Below are 16,181 nucleotides of genomic sequence, written 5' to 3' on the forward strand. Positions count from 1 at the left end.
TTTAATTGATTTTGATTTTATTTCATTAATTACTGGCTCTTATATACAGATCAATATATGATGTGCTCTGGGGTGTCCAAAGAAAGCCTCAGAAGAACTGAGAGCACCGCGAGGAAGAGGTGCTTAGGAAAAGTTGTCAGTAGGATTTTGACATGTAACATGGAGTTCTTCTTTTTTCCTTAGTGACACTCAGGAAATGCTTGTCTCCTGCTGTGAATGAATAATTTCAGAGTACTATGGATCATGCTGAAGAAAATGAAATCCTTGCAGCAACCCAGAGGTACTATGTGGAAAGGCCTATCTTTAGTCATCCGGTCCTCCAGGAAAGACTACACCATAAGGATAAGATTCCAGATTCCATTGGGGATAAGCTGAAACAGGCATTCACGTATGTTGCATTTTAACCTGGTTCTGTTATTGTGTCATTCGGTTATGAGAGGTGCAAGGTCAAATGTGTAAAGAAAGTCTGTTTGGTGAAGTGGAAAAAAAAAAATGAATGCTAAGCCATCCTGTTTTGCAAAGCTGTTCACAAGATTCAGTCAGCATCAGATATTTGCACACAGGTTTCATCATGAAATTTCACCATATTTATTGAATACCTACTATGCCTTTTGTCTGTGTAAATATTAACATAACCAACATGCTTTCCAATTCTCCACTCACCTTCAAAATACCTTTTGTTTCCTAGGAATATTTCAGCTACTCTCTCTTTTTTTCCCCACCCCTGACGCCTCCCCTGTTTGGCAACATCCTGAATCACTAATTGGAAATTCTTCCAGATTGCCCCTGGGAATAAAAAAGGGAAAATGCCTTGGTTTGAATTCTACAGAGATGTTTCTCATTTATAACTTGATCTCTGTCTTTGTCCTTTCAGTTGTACTCCTAAAAAAATAAGAAATATCATTTATATGTTCCTACCTATAACTAAATGGCTGCCAGCATACAAATTCAAGGAATATGTGTTGGGTGACTTGGTCTCAGGCATAAGCACAGGGGTGCTTCAGCTTCCTCAAGGTTAGTAGATCTTTCTTTGTTTATTGCCACACTTGCTGTCCTCAAACAACTGCTTGGCCTTCTTTCTCTTTATTTAATCAGGATTGCAAATTCATAGTTTTTATATATCATTCTAGTAACCTTTACCTGTCTAAAGGTATCCTTCAAAAACATTTAATCCTTAAACCTGTAATCCCAGCACTTTGGAAGACCAAGGTAGGAGAATCACCTGAGGCTGGGAGTTGGAGACCAGTCTGGGCAACAAAGTAAGACACTGTCTCTACAAAAAAAAAAAAAAAACAACACTACAACAAAAAAACATAGCTGGGCATGCCTGTAGTTTCAGCTACTCAAGAGTCTGATATAGGAGGATTGTTTAAGCCCCAAAGTTCAAGGCTGTAATGAGCTATGAGTGTATCAGTGCACTCCAGCTTGGGAGACAGAGTGAGACCCTGTTTCAAAAAAAAAAAAAGCTCCAGGGATGTTAATAGTAGAAAATGATGATACTATTTTGCAGATCAGTACACTGGTTGGGCATTTTCTTACCACTTACTCAGTCACTCAAGAATCATTTTTTTGTTGTGGTTGTTGTTAAGGTTTGTGGCTTCCGAGTTCATATTTTAATTACGAGGGACCATGATAAGCTAAATTCCTTTAGCATATTGCAGCAACTCTGTGATTTTATATGTGGTTTCAGAACTTAAGAAAATATTCATTAACTTAATTAATTTATTCATGTATTCTAAACAGTACGTGTTTGTTAGGTATGTACCTGGCTCCCTGTCCTCATGGAGCTAACTAATCATCCAATAAAGGGATGAGATGGTAAGCAGAAAAAAGCACATATAAAAATTTTCATTACAATGATAAGCACGATGAAGGAAAAGACAAGGTATTGTGTAATAAGAATAGTGGATCTAGGGCCAGCCTGTGGTGGCTCATGTCTGTAATCCCAGAACTTTGGAAGGGTGAGGTGGGGGGAATCACTTGAGGTTAGGAGTTCGAGATCAACCTGATCAACATGATGAAACCCTGTCTCTACTAAAAATATAAAAATTAGCCAGGCACGGTGTCACGTGCCTATAATCACAGCTACTCAGGAGGCTGAGCCTGGAGGATCACTTGAACCTAGGAGGTGGAGGTTGCAGCAAGCTGAGATCATGCCACTGCTCTCCAGCCTAGGTGACAGAGCAAGATTCCATTAAAAAAAAATAGTGGATATAGGAAATGAGGTTTGAGCTGAGACCTGAGACAGGTCAGCAATGAGAGGAAATGCATTTCAAGCAGAAAGAATAGTATGTGTGAAGGTGCTGAGCGGGAGAAGAATTGGGTGTGGTACGAAGAATTAATGGGAAAGCTGTGTTCTAGGAGCGTGAGGGAGCAGTGGTGGGTGAGGTGGGCAGAGGCAGGCCTGCAGAGTCTTCTTAAGCCCATTTTGGATTTCATTCTGAGTGCAGTGAAAAGCTATCAGTATTACTTTGTATTTAGGTGTTGTTTGTGTATAAGTCTTCTCATGCTGCTAACAAAGGCATTCCTGAGACTGGGTAATTTATAAAGAACAAGAGGTTTAATGGACTCACAGTTCCATGTGGCTGCAGAGGCCTCATAATCATGGCGGAAGGCAAATGAGCAAAGTCGCATCTTACATGGTGGCAGGCAAGAGAGAGCATGTGTAGGGAAACTGCCCTTTATAAAATCATCAGATCTTGTAAGACTCACTATCACGAGAACTGCACGGGAAGACCCACCTCCATGATTCAATTACCTCCCACTGGGTCCCTCCCACAACACATGGGAATTATGTGAGCTACAATTCAAGATAAGATTTGGGTGGGGACACAGCCAAACCATATCACTTTGTAAGAGGTCACTGAGACTGCTGTCAGGGGAGTGGATTTGGGTGCTGAGAGGGGCACCAGACTGGATGTGAGGAGACCAGGTAGAGGTGACAGGAGCTCATGTTAGGCAAAGGTGGTAATGGCTTGAACAGCTCTAGGTCAGCTGGCCAAAAATCAATTCCATTCTAGCCAGTTTCCAAAAATTTAATTTGTCAAAAATATCACTTGCCCTAATTGATCAATTAGCTGAGCTTTTGATTTTCCAAGTTACTGATTTACCATATTTATTAAATCTATTTTACAAAATCTTAAAGCAGATTTGGGACAGATTTCTGCAATCATTTTGGTGTCATCACCTCAAGAATAGAGAAAGGGACAAATTCAAAGTCAGGGCAAGGGCAGGGTGAAGAGCAGATAAGGGCTTGGTATCCCAAACAGGAAGCAGAAGCCAGACTGACATTCAGTCAAGCTGGACTGATGGAGCTGAAGGAATGACTGCCATCAATCACCCATGCTCACACTCAAAGAACTTCTTGGGATTCTACCCAGTTGAGTTTTCACAGTCATTCCACAAACCTATTTTCAAACAGCTGACCTTCTTCCATCTTGAATCAGAATGGTGGCCATTAAAATGGAAAGAATTGGAAAGACATATGATATATTTTGTAGGGGAGATCAGCAAGACTGGCTGTTGGATTAATTTAGAAAGAAGGGGGGTGTGTGTCAAGAATAGTTTTAAGGCAGCTGGGCTGATTGGTTGGAGGTTGGATGTGTGGGGATGGTGAAGAAGAGGGATGGTCAAGAATGCCTTCCAGCTTACTGTTTCAAACACCTGAGGGATGGGGGTGCTAATTGCAGACATAAGAAAGATGACAGGGCTGAGCATGGTGGCTCATGCCTGTAATCCCAGCACTTTGGGAGGCTGAGGTGGGTGGATAACCTGAGGTCAAGGGTTCAAGACTGACCAACATGGTGAAACCCCGTCTCTACTAAAAATACAGAATAAGCCAGGCATAGTGGCACACCCCTGAAGTCCCAGCTACTTGGAAGTCTGAGACAGGAGAATTGTTTGAACCTGGGAGACGGAGGTTGCAGTGAGCTGAGGTCATGCCATTGCACCCCAGCTTGGGTGACAGAGTGAGACTCAGTCTCAAAAAATAAAAATAATTTTTAAAAAGATGACAGAAATAAGACTGAAGAGTAAGTTTGATTATGTTAAATTTGAAATGCTTGTGAGATAGACAAGTAGATATTTCATGTTTGTATTTAATATATGGTGAGCACAAAAGAGAGATAGGGGCTAGAGATATCAACTGTGGATCCTTTGACCTACAGGAAGCGTTTAAACCACGGCAATAGACCAGGGTACCTAGGGAGATAAAGTGGAGTGAAAAGAGACGGGAGCTAAGATCAAGCTCTGTCCAACATTAAAGACTAAATACAGAAGGAGGAGCCAGCAGAAGAGATAGAAAAGAATCTAGAAAGGAAAACCAGGAGTGTGTACATTATTACAGTAAGGAAGAAAAAATAGTTCAGTAGGTAGAACACTTCTGAGAGGCACAGATCATCCCACACTCAAATTTGTATTGCAGAGGTATTTTTCTGCTATTAATCAATGAAGATAGATAAATTTGTAAAACAAAATACAGCAAAAATAGAGATCTAAGAGAAAGTAAATACATTTCCTGTGATTGATAAATAATTTAAATTACCGAAAAGATTTTGTATTAAGCATGGCAAAGTGAAAGTATGCTCTTATCTCTAATTGTCTTTAAAAATCCCTCTAAAATGACAGTAAAAGAGGGGCAAATGGTATAAACCAGCAAGGATGGAGAATATGAAGGAGGAAAAAAATATATATATGGCAAGCAGATGAACAAGTGGCAGCTGAATTGCTGGAGTAGGGGAAGCGGAAATGTAGGTACATATACTACAAAACACTGGGAAATTGGAGGCTCCAAATATTGTGAAAGCTGAGAGTCAGGCAGAAGGCTAAAAGCAAGGGAACTGGTTCCAAGTTTCTGCAATCAGTAGCATCAACACACTCAGGTCCCCACACCTACATGATGCCGTGGATGGTAGGAGAAAAATATCAAGAGATGCCAGGAAAGTTAAGTAAAAGTCTACATACTGAACTGTGAGCCAACAAGGCTGTTCCCTTGCTAAACTTTGCTTCAAAGTGCCTGCAAAAAAACTTACAGCCCAAAGCAGATGGTGACCTCTAAAAGACCTATAGTGACAAGTTGGGGATCCCCCCAGTGAAGTGGCTGGCTGCCCATCCAGTTGTCCTACAGTAAGGCCCATCAGTAAACAAAGAGAGCCAGTACACATGGAGCTTCAAGAAAGAGACCAAACCATACCCAAAAAAGAATTCATCAAGAACAGAAATTAACAGGTCAAAATTAAAAAATTTAAAACTATTGTATCTTTGAAGAGTTATTAAAAAAAAAAAAAAAGGTTGAGTCTGGGTGCAGTGGCTCACGCCTGTAATCTCAGCACTTTGGGAGACCAAGGTGGCAGATCATGAGGTCAAGAGATCAAGACCATTCGGGCCAATATGGTGAAACCCTGTGTCTACTAAAAATGCAAAAATTAGCTGGGTGTGGTGGCATATGCCTGTAGTCCCCATAACTCAGGAGGCTGAGGCAGAAGAATTGCTTGAACCTGGGAGGCAGAGGTTACAGTGAGCCCAGATGGTGCCACTGCACTCCAGCCTGGCAATAGAGCAGGACTCTGTCTCAAAAAAAAAAATAAAAAAGCAAAAAAAGAAACTGAATCTGTGAAACAAAAACAGGATGCTATTTTGAAAATAGCATTCAGAGAACAAGAAAGAGCTCTTAGGAATTAAAAATATGATAGTTGGAATAAAATATTTAGTCAAGATTGGAAGATAAAGTAGAGGAAATCTCCTGGAAGTAGAAGAAAAAGTAAGAGAGAAAACATGAGAACACCAGAGGATCAAGCCTGACGTCCGACCATATGTCTAATCCCAAAGTACTCGGATTACAGGCGTGAGCCACTGCACCCGGCCTCAATGTTTTTTTTATAACTCTTCAAGGATACGACAGTTTTAAAGTTTTTAATTTTGCCCTGTTATTTCTGTTCTTGACGAGTTCTTTTTTGGGTATGGTTTGGTCTCTTTCTTGAAGCTTCACGTTTACTGGCTCTCTTTGTTTATTGATGAGAGGAAGAGAGAAAGAAGAGAGTCAACAGAAGAGAAGAAATGGTCAAAGAGTAATCCCCAGGATTGAAGTACATGTTTTCAGGCTGAGAGGAATACCCAGCAGAATAAATGAAAAATAAAACACAAATGTCTCCTGCCAGAAGTGGGGGCAGGGGGAGTGCTCTCCTTTCAGAATGCTGATTTAGGAAAATGGAGGTAAATAGAGAAAAACAGCTAAAAGGGTTGGAAGTGATTGCCTCTGAGGAGCAAAACGTGGAGGAAGTGGGGTGCAGCAGAAAAGAGCTGGCTTTTCCAGAGAGCCTTTGACTGCTGCTTGGCTTTTTAAATCATATGCATACATTTATCTGCTAGAAATAAATTTTAAAAAAACATTTGAGTGACCATGTTATCTTGTACATGAAGTTAGGATGCTTTCTCAACCCTTCTTTTGCTAAAGCTGTTTTCTCCACAGCATAACAGTGCATTAAATGAATTTTCTAGTTGTCCCAGAAATCTGGCTGAGCCCCTCAAGCTGAGAACAAAGGGTGCTGATTGCCTACACATTCTAAAGAGGCATGCCAGTCAATCTATGCCAAACTGTGAATGAATGACCCAGGCTCTCTTGAGTGTGTCACTTTAACAGAATATATCAGGGCATGAGGAGACTGATTGGGAAAGAGAATTTTCCAGGGAGAGGTTAAAACCCCAAACCATTTCCCTTTCACCTGCAGTCAAGTAAGGAATGACTGCAAGAAAGCTACTCAGCGCTGAACAGCGCCCCCTGGAGTTTGTGGAGACTGCTGCCTAATTCTTGCATGAAAACGTCCAGCTGCTCTAAAAAATTAAGTTTTTCAAGTGAACCTGCATTTGGATGTTTATAATAAAGCCGCTTTATTCATAATTGCATAACCTTGGAAACAGTCAAGATGGCCTTCAGTATATGAATGGATAAATAAACTGTGGTACATCCAAACAGTGAAATATATTCCGTGTTAAAAAGGAATGAGGTATAAAGACATGAAGGAAACTTAAATGCATATAACTAAGTGAAATAAGTCAACCTGATGTAGCTTAACACTGTGTGATCCCAACTGAATGACACTCAAAAGGCCACACTAGCCAGGTGCAGTGACTCAGGCCTGTGATCCCAGCACTTTCGGAGGCCGAGATGGGCAGATTGCCTGAGCCTAGGAGTTCAAGACCAGCCTGGAAAACACAGGGAAACTCTGTCTCTGCGAAAATTATCCAGGCATGATGGTGCACACCTGTAGTCCCAACTACTAGGGAGGCTGAGGTGGGAGGATCACTTGAGCCTGGGAGGTTGAGGCTGCCATGAGCTGTGAGCATTCCCCTGCAATTCAGCCTGGGTGACAGAGCAAGACCCTGTCTTTAAAAAAACAATGGCAAAACTATGAAAGCAGTAAAAAGATCTTGAGTTTCCAGGGGATGGCGGAGGAAAGGATGAATAGAGCACAGAGAATTTCTGAGCGGTAAAGGTACTTTACATCATACTATCATAGTGGCTACCTGTCATTGTACATTTGCATAGACTGTACCACACCAAGAGTAAACCTAATGTAAACTATGGACTTTGGGTGATAATGGTAGGTCAATGTAGGTTCATCACTTGTAACGCATGTGTCACTCTGGTGGGGGATGTTGATTGTGGGGGAGGCCGTGCGTAAGTATGGGATATGTAGAAAACGTCTGTATCTTGCTCAATTTGCTGTGAATCTAAAGCTGATCTTTAAAAATCTATTTAAAAAAAAATATCTAAAGGATGGTGTGAACTACCTAGGACAGCAGAGTGAGGGAAAGACTCCTTTAGATGGTGTGACCTCTACTTCCAAAGTTTCTTGGGTTAAAATGCCAAGCTTTCCCATTGGATAGCTGGGCATCCTGGAAGGTAACGAGGCTTGGCTCATTTGATAGGTACTTGCCCAAGAAGATTGCCTACATGATGAGCATACGCCAGCCAAAAGGACCTAGAAGACTGTACCTTCTGATAAGAGTCAGAAGGGAGAATATCTAAGAGTCAGGAGGAAGGAGCATTATAGATTAGGGCATAGTAACTGGGAGTCCCTTATTGCAAAGGGGTCTCTAGAGAACCTACAAAAACACCCTGTTAGAGAAAGAGCTCGCATTTGTGCATCAACACCAAGTCACAGTAGCACCCACTAAGATGAGACTTTTTTCTGCCTTTATCTAATTTGTGGAAGAATAAACCAGAAAAAAAAAATCACCCACTGGCAAAAAAGGAGATGACGGTGGAAACTGTCTCAGCCTGGACTGTATTAGCACCGAGGTGAGATCATGTGCAGGATTGGGGTAGGGCAGGTTGCAGCTTATATTAAGACGGGCTTCACTGTTCCTCAGAAGTAAAGAACCAAGAGAAAAGTACATGTAAATTCTCTGTCTTCTAATGATCTCCCATTTCTGTTCGGTTTTTAATCCCACAGGCTTAGCCTTTGCAATGCTGGCAGCTGTGCCTCCGATATTTGGCTTGTACTCTTCATTTTATCCTGTTATCATGTATTGTTTTTTTGGAACCTCCAGACACATATCCATAGGTAAAAGCTTATACTTGATATTCTAATACCTTTCCTTGTGGATTTCCAACCTTTGCAATGTGCCAAAGAAATAGCATGGTCATTATTAAAAATTGGCTTAATAACAACTTTTGTTACTGCATATGCAGTAGGTGCTTTAAAAACCTACGCTTGGTCAGGTGCGGTGGCTCACGCCTGTAATCCCAGCACTTTGGGAGGCTAAGGCGGGTGGATCTCCTGAGGTCAGGAGTTCAAGACCAGCCTGACCAACATGGTGAAACCCCGTCTCTACTAAAAATACAAAAATTAGCCAGGCCAGTTGACAGACACCTGTAATTCCAGCTACTCCAGAGGCTGAGGCAGGAGAATTGCTTCAACCCAGCAGGCAGAGATTGCAGTGAGCTATGATCACACCACTGCACTCCAGTTTGGGCAACAGAGCGAAACTCTGTCAAAAAAAAAAAAAAAAAAAAAGACCCACTCCCCCCAAGATTTCTAGAACTTCAACTTTCTTATAATCTTGGGATAATAAAATATAATTTTCTTGTGTAAAAGGACAATTGTTGAAATCTGTGAAATGAGATAAATGCTTGATTTCATAATGTAATTTGCCAGCATCTGGTTTTTCTTTTTATACTAGTGGTAGTATTTCAAGTTCCTAATCACTTTGCATGTATTTCATTTTTGTCATATTTGGGGCTCTGAATTGTACATATTTTCTTTTTAGTTTATCAGAGGCATATAGATTTCATAACAGTTCTGGTGCTGCTTAAGGCTACAAACAAACTCTCACACACATTCCAGATACCCACTTTTGGGCAACAAATACCGCCAAAATGTAGCAGCTTTACAACAACAATCATGTTAGTATCTTCCATAGTAACTGCAGGTGAGGCCTTGGGAAGGGCTGGTCTAGGTAATTCTTCCTCTCTCCCTTTTTCCTCCCTCCCTTCCCTCTTCCCTGCATTCCTTTCTCCACGCAGTCCCAGGAATTCTCCACCTAGCCTAGTTGGAACTTTCTTATACATGGTGACTCAGAGCTTCAGCAGAAGTACCACAGCTTTCAGGTGGAAGCTTCAGCCCTTTTATTACCTAGCCTCGGAAGTCACACAATGTCACTTCTGCTGCATCCTTTTGATTACTAACAAGTCAAAGCCAACCCAAATTCAAGGAGAGAGAAATTAGACTCCACATCTTGATGGGGAAATATCAAGAAGAATATGTGGATGGAAGATATTGTTGTGGCTATTTTTGGAAAATATAGTCTGCATACACACACACACACACACACACACACAAACACACACACACATTGCTCTCACACCCCAGGGCAGGACTCTAAAGTAGGGAGTGTAGTCTTCTTTCAAGCATGACTTCCTGACCTCACCTGTGTCTCTTTGTATACTGGCAAAAAGCACATCAGATGCTATGAATTAGATAGTGTCCTTGAACCCTGAACAGGGATCTTCATGCTTTATTATTTCAGGCCCTTTTGCTGTTATTAGCCTGATGATTGGTGGTGTGGCTGTTCGATTAGTACCAGATGATATAGTCATTCCAGGAGGAGTAAACGCAACCAACGGCACAGAAGCCAGAGACGCCTTAAGAGTGAAAGTCGCCATGTCTGTGACCTTACTTTCAGGAATCATTCAGGTAACCCTCAAATATGGGGAAATGGACTGTCTCATTTGTTAACCTAACAAGTATCTACTGAGTACTCTTGGCTGGTCTTACTAAGCGGTGGGCAGGGTCAGCCATCAAAACTCCAGAGCTCTGGGAGTAACTGCAGACCAACCGCACGCCTTATTCACAACTGTGAGTGACCGTCAAGCAAGCTTCAGGTGGGTGCTTTAAAGATCCCAAAAGCAAGACAAGCTTGACACAGCAGGATTGATTAGTGCTGGGAGAGGACATTCCTCTCTGCTTGGAAGAAACATCCAGTGATCATGATCATGCACTTCAGTGTACATGGTAGAGCATGCCCCTAGCTCCATGGGAGAGGGAAGGCATTAGTGTGGCCAATGCACTGTGGGGCACCAAGCCACTGCAGACTTTCCATTGTTTTCTGTATAACCAGTAATTGATTTGGTTGCTACTTATCCACTTCAGATACAAGTTTGCAGTGTTAGAAAATGGTTCAGAGGCTGGGTGCAGTGGCTCACGCCTGTAATCCCAGCACTTCGGGAGGCAGAGGTGGGCAGATCGCAAGATCAGGAGTTTGAGACCAGCCTGGCCAACATAGTGAAACCCTGACTCTACTAAATATACAAAAATTATCCAGGTGTGGTGGCATGCACCTGTAATCCCAGCTACTTGGGAGGCTGAGACAGGAGAACTGCTTGAGCCCAGGAGACAGAGGTTATAGTGAGCCGAGACCATTACCATTTCACTCCTGCCTGGGTGACAGAACAAGACTCCATCTCAAAAAAAGAAAAAAGAAAAAAAAGAAAATGGCCCAGAAAGAACTTGTATATTTGCTGTGGGTCATAAACTTCCTGACCTTTCATGTGATTTATTTGTTTCTTTGTCATTAAAAAAATAGTTTTGCCTAGGTGTCTGTAGGTTCGGATTTGTGGCCATCTATCTCACAGAGCCTCTGGTCCGCGGGTTTACCACTGCCGCAGCCGTGCATGTGTTCACCTCCATGTTAAAATACCTGTTTGGAGTGAAAACAAAGCGCTACAGTGGAATCTTTTCGGTGGTGTATGTGAGTAAACAACTGCCTGACGTTCTGGTGCTTGTTTTTTCTTCTTTATTTTCCCCCCTTTCTATTCTGTATCTCTTTTGAGCTTCAAGACTTATTTTTCTTTTTTTCCAAGAATTCCCATAAAAAGGGAAAAGTCCATTTACTCTAAGGTTTTCTGAAAAGAGTGTTCCAAAGAGGACTAAACCTTAAAATCTCTATTATTAATATGTGATATTTCCTACTTTACAAGGAATTTTTCACTAGGTCTTTATTTGATGACTGCATCATCACTCTAATTAGGTGAAGAGAGAACTTTTTCTTACAATCAAATCATGATCTCTTTGGAAACTAACAAATAATTTAAAGGCATAAGGGGAGAACATATCTCTCTCAAAAACTGCTAATTCAAGCTGGCCAAAAAAAAAAAACGAGGCTATAATCTTTTAATTATACATACCAATTACCAAACTCAGAGAAAATATAAATTATTTGCAGGCACTTAGGGAACAATGGTAATAACTGATTGTTTTGAAATTGATCATGTGAAACTGATCACAAATTCTAAAAATTGAATGCTTTTTCACACGGTGCAATATAATTAAAAATCAAAAACTAAACATAGCTTTAAAACTCCTATAGATTTAGAACCAAAAAAAATTTCTAAATGACCCCTGAATAAAAAAAATTAGGAAATAATTAGAATTAATTGACCGTAGAAGTACTACATATCAAAACCTCTGAGATGCTGTTAAAGCTATCCTTGGAAGGAGAGGCCTGTAGCCTTTGTGGATATTTATGTGCCAGGCACAGCTAGGTGCCAAAATGCAGCTGTGAGCTAAGAAGATATAGGCGTTGCCCTCTGGAGCGTTCAGTCCAGTGTGAAGATAGTAAACCATTAATTGCACACGTGTAATCAATTACAATTTGTGTTGGGTGCTATGAAGAAGAAGTACTAGCTGCTCTGAAAGTTAGGGAGACCTTTAGGAGTCTAGGAAAGGCACTTTGAGGAAGTAACATTTGAGTCCTTGACTGATTAAAATGGAATCTGACTTTAGGAATATTCTCTAAATAACAAAATTCTTAGTTTCCCATAATAGTTGTTATCATACTTCTTACTCTAAGACTTCTTGAAATGCCTTGTCACAAAGGAAACAAAACATACTGAGTACTCTAGGCATCGACAGGAAAGGGTGCCTGGCCTGGGCTGACTGGGAAGTCTACTTTATTGGGCTTCAAATGAGAACTGACTATATTTGAGGTGCCCAGATGGTAAACCTAGGATATAATTCAGTTGATTGCTTCTCTAGTTCTCCTGGGCTCCTTTCCCAAACGTCAGCACTCTTGACTTCAAAGTCCTGCTAACAATAATTTCTCCCTCTTTGAGCTCCTAAAAGCTTTTCTATGTATTAACCTTGGGAGTATTTTGCTATCAACCCTTAGTTCTTTCCAAGTGCTCAGGACTCAGCTTCAGGGTTCTGTTTCTGAATTTTGTAATATTACATTGAGACATTAGCATATGATAAGAATAATTGTTTGATGAGAATAACAACTATAAGGCTGGGCATGGTGGCTCACACCTGTAATCCCAGCACTTTGGGAGGCCGAGGCGGGTGAATTACTTGAGGTCAGGAGTTCAAGACCAGCCTGACCAACGTAGTGAAACCTCACGTCTACTAAAAATACAGAAATTAGCTGGGCATGACAGCAATCTCAGCTACTCATGAAGCTAAGCCAGGAGAATTGCTTGAACCTGGGAGGCAGAGACTCTGTCTCAAAAAAAAAAAAAAGAAGAAGAACTATTTTAAAAAGTAACAACCGTAAAGTTGTAGACTGAGTAAAAATGTCTCCTAATTGGTGGAAGCTACAAAGAGAGATTTCAGCCTGAGAACTTTCAACTAGAAATATCTAATAATGGAATGGCTGGTGTGAATTAGTACACTAGAGTGTCTCTGTCTCTGTTAGGAGCGATTTCTTGATGTAAACATCCAGTGTTCACTGTGTTACAGAGTACAGTTGCTGTGTTGCAGAATGTTAAAAACCTCAACGTGTGTTCCCTAGGCGTTGGGCTGATGGTGTTTGGTTTGCTGTTGGGTGGCAAGGAGTTTAATGAGAGATTTAAAGAGAAATTGCCGGCACCTATTCCTTTAGAGTTCTTTGCGGTAAGTCACCATGGGTCAATGACCTATTCAACTTCTACGACTACATTTACTTATTTCTGTAGGGGATTTTGGAGTGGATGAAAAAGGACTTTTTTGCTCTCAATTCTGCCAAAAGAAGGTTACAATTTGTCAAAGAAATTTGACTATTTCATTGAAAAAGAAGCAGAAAAAGCCTTAAAACATAGACGCAGATGATTTTTTAAATTATGTATAAGATCATATGTAAAAATTTTAACACTAATTATAAGTGATGGGATTAGGGAGAATTTTTTTCTCAAATTTTTATTGGCTAATTGTTTTATAATGAGTACATATTACTTTAATAACCTAAAAAAAATCCATTTCCATTTTGACAAGGCAAGGGTTCCCAAACTTTCTCCATTTCTTGATGCTCCTACGCCAGAAGAAATACCTTACAGTTCCATTTATTAAGTAGTTAGGTCCAAACAGCTTAATAATGTTTATGATTAACAACTTAGTAGCTGCTTATAAAAATATGCACATAAATTAGAATAAAAATACTATGTTCTTGAGTAACCACAATTATTTAATCATGGAATGTGTATGCCTGATGGGTACTGCATAGATCCTCAAACCTCAGAATCAGAAAGGACACTCGTTTTTTGTTCACATGAATAGTTATATGGTTCCTGCTTTTTCATCACAGCAATCACTGAACACCCAGCTTTGCAAAAATATAGCATTATTGAAAGGAGCGCAGTGTTCAAATTGTGAACTACTGCCAACTGAAAGTTTGCACAGTGCCCAGCAGATGTCACTGTTTCCCGGGTGAACTTTTAATATCCAAAGTGTTCCATAGAGTACCTTTGGCACCATTGGAGTGTTTGCATATATGTGGGAGCTGCAAAGATAAGAAATGAAGAGTAGGCTGGGCATGGTGACTCACTCCTGTAATCCCAGCACTTTGGGAGGCCAAGGCAGGCAGATCTTTTTAGGCCAGAAGTTCCAGACCAGCCTGGTCAACATGGTGAAACCCTGTCTCTACTAAAAATACAAAAATTAGCCAGGTGTGGTGACATGCATCTGGCATCCCAACTACTTAGGAGACTGAGGCATGACAATTGCATGAACCTGGGAGGCGAGGGTTGCAGTGAGCCAAGATTGCATTTCTGCACTCCAGCCTGGTAACAGAGCAAGAGTCCGTCTCAAAAGAAATGAAGAGTAGGTTTGCGGGTAAAGGGCTGGCAAGATGGCTGAATAGGAACAGCTCTAGTCTGCAGCTCCCAACGAGATCAACACAGAAGGCAGGTGATTTCTGCATTTCCAGCTGACTTACCCGGCCGGCTCATCTCATTGGGACTGGTTAGATGGTGGGTGCAGCCGACAGACGGCAAACAGAAGCAGGTGGGGTGTTGCCTCACCCAGGAAGTGGAAGAGGTCGGGGAACTCCCTCCCCAAGCTAAGGGAAGCCTTGAGGGACTGTGCCATTGTGCACTCCGACCCAGACATTACGTTTTTCCCATGGTCTTCGCAACCTGCAGACCAGGAGATTCCCTCAGGTACCTACACCACCAGGGCCCTGGGTTTTAAGCACAAATCTGGGTAACTGTTTGGGCAGACACCAAGCTAGCTGTAGCAGTTTCTTTTCATACCCCAGTGGCACCTGGAATGCCAACAAGACAGAACCATTCACTCCCCTGGAAAAGGGGCTGAAGTCAGGGATCCAAGTGGTCTACCTCAGCGGATCTCACTCCAAAGGAGCCCAGCAAGCTAAGACCCACTGGCTTGAAATTCTCGCTGCCAGCACAGCAGTCTGAAGGCGACCTGGGATGCTTGAGCTTGGTGCAGGGAGGGGCATCTGTCATTAATGAGGCTTGAGTAGGCAGTTTTCTCTTCACAGTGTAAACAAAGCTTCCAGTAAGTTCGAACTGGGCAGAGCCAACCACAGATCGGCAAAACTGCTGTAGCCAGACTGCCTGACTAAATTCCTCCTTTCTTAGCAGGGCATCCCTGAAAGAAAGGCAGCAGCCCCAATAAGGAGCTTATAGATAGAACTTCCTTCTCCCTGGAACAGAGCACCTGGGGGAAGGGGAAGCTCTCTAAAGAGAGCAGCAGATCTCTAAGCACAATGCTTGAGCTCTGCTGAGCGACAGACTGCCTTCTCAACTGGGAGACACCTCATACAGCAGAGATCCAGCTGTCATCTGGGGGTTGCCCCTCTGGGATGAAGCTTCCAGAGGAAGGAATAGGCAGCATCCTGGTTTACTGCAGCCTTCATTGGTGATACCTAAGTAAACAGGGTCTGGAGTGGACCTCCAGCAAACTCCAGCAGACCTGCAGGAGAGGGGCCTGTTAGAAGGAAAACAAATAAGAAAGGAATAGCATCAACATCAACAAAAAGGACATCCACACAAAAACCCCATCCAAAGGTTACCAACATCAAAGACAAAAGGTAGATAAATCCATGAAGACGAGGGAAAAAACAGCTCAAAAAGGGTGAAAATTCCAAAAACCAGAACACCTCCTCTCCTCCAAGGATCTCAGCTCCTCACCAGCAAGGAAACAAAACTGGATGGAGAATGAATTTGACTGACAAGAGTAGGCTTCAGAAGGTGGGTAATAACAAACTCCTCCAAGCTAAAGGAGCATGTTCTAACCCAATGTAAGGAAGCTAAGAACCTTGAAAAAAAGGTTAAAGGAATCGGTACGGAGAATGACGAGTTTAGAGAAGCATATAAATGACCTGATGGAGCTGCAAAACACAGTACAAGAACTTTGTGAAGCATGCACAAGTATCAATAGGTGAATTGATCAAGTAGAAGAAAGGATATC

The 16,181-nt window shown here is 41.7% G+C and overlaps 1 protein-coding gene across 1 annotated transcript in view; it reads left to right on the plus strand.

Annotated features, from left to right (window-relative positions):
* The first annotated feature begins 219 nt into the window (after positions 1 to 219).
* SLC26A5 (solute carrier family 26 member 5) overlaps positions 220 to 16,181 on the plus strand; it is a 46,524-nt gene continuing 30,562 nt past the window's right edge. The window contains exons 1-6 of the mRNA XM_074379282.1: positions 220 to 388; positions 875 to 1,014; positions 8,454 to 8,564; positions 10,030 to 10,196; positions 11,086 to 11,250; positions 13,236 to 13,388. Of these exons, the coding sequence (XP_074235383.1) occupies positions 237 to 388; positions 875 to 1,014; positions 8,454 to 8,564; positions 10,030 to 10,196; positions 11,086 to 11,250; positions 13,236 to 13,388 (888 nt within the window). The 5' untranslated portion in view covers positions 220 to 236. The remainder of the gene's footprint in view (positions 389 to 874; positions 1,015 to 8,453; positions 8,565 to 10,029; positions 10,197 to 11,085; positions 11,251 to 13,235; positions 13,389 to 16,181) is intronic.

Source organism: Saimiri boliviensis, chromosome 10 (assembly GCF_048565385.1).
Source record: "Saimiri boliviensis isolate mSaiBol1 chromosome 10, mSaiBol1.pri, whole genome shotgun sequence".
Classification (NCBI taxonomy): Eukaryota; Metazoa; Chordata; class Mammalia; order Primates; family Cebidae; genus Saimiri; species Saimiri boliviensis.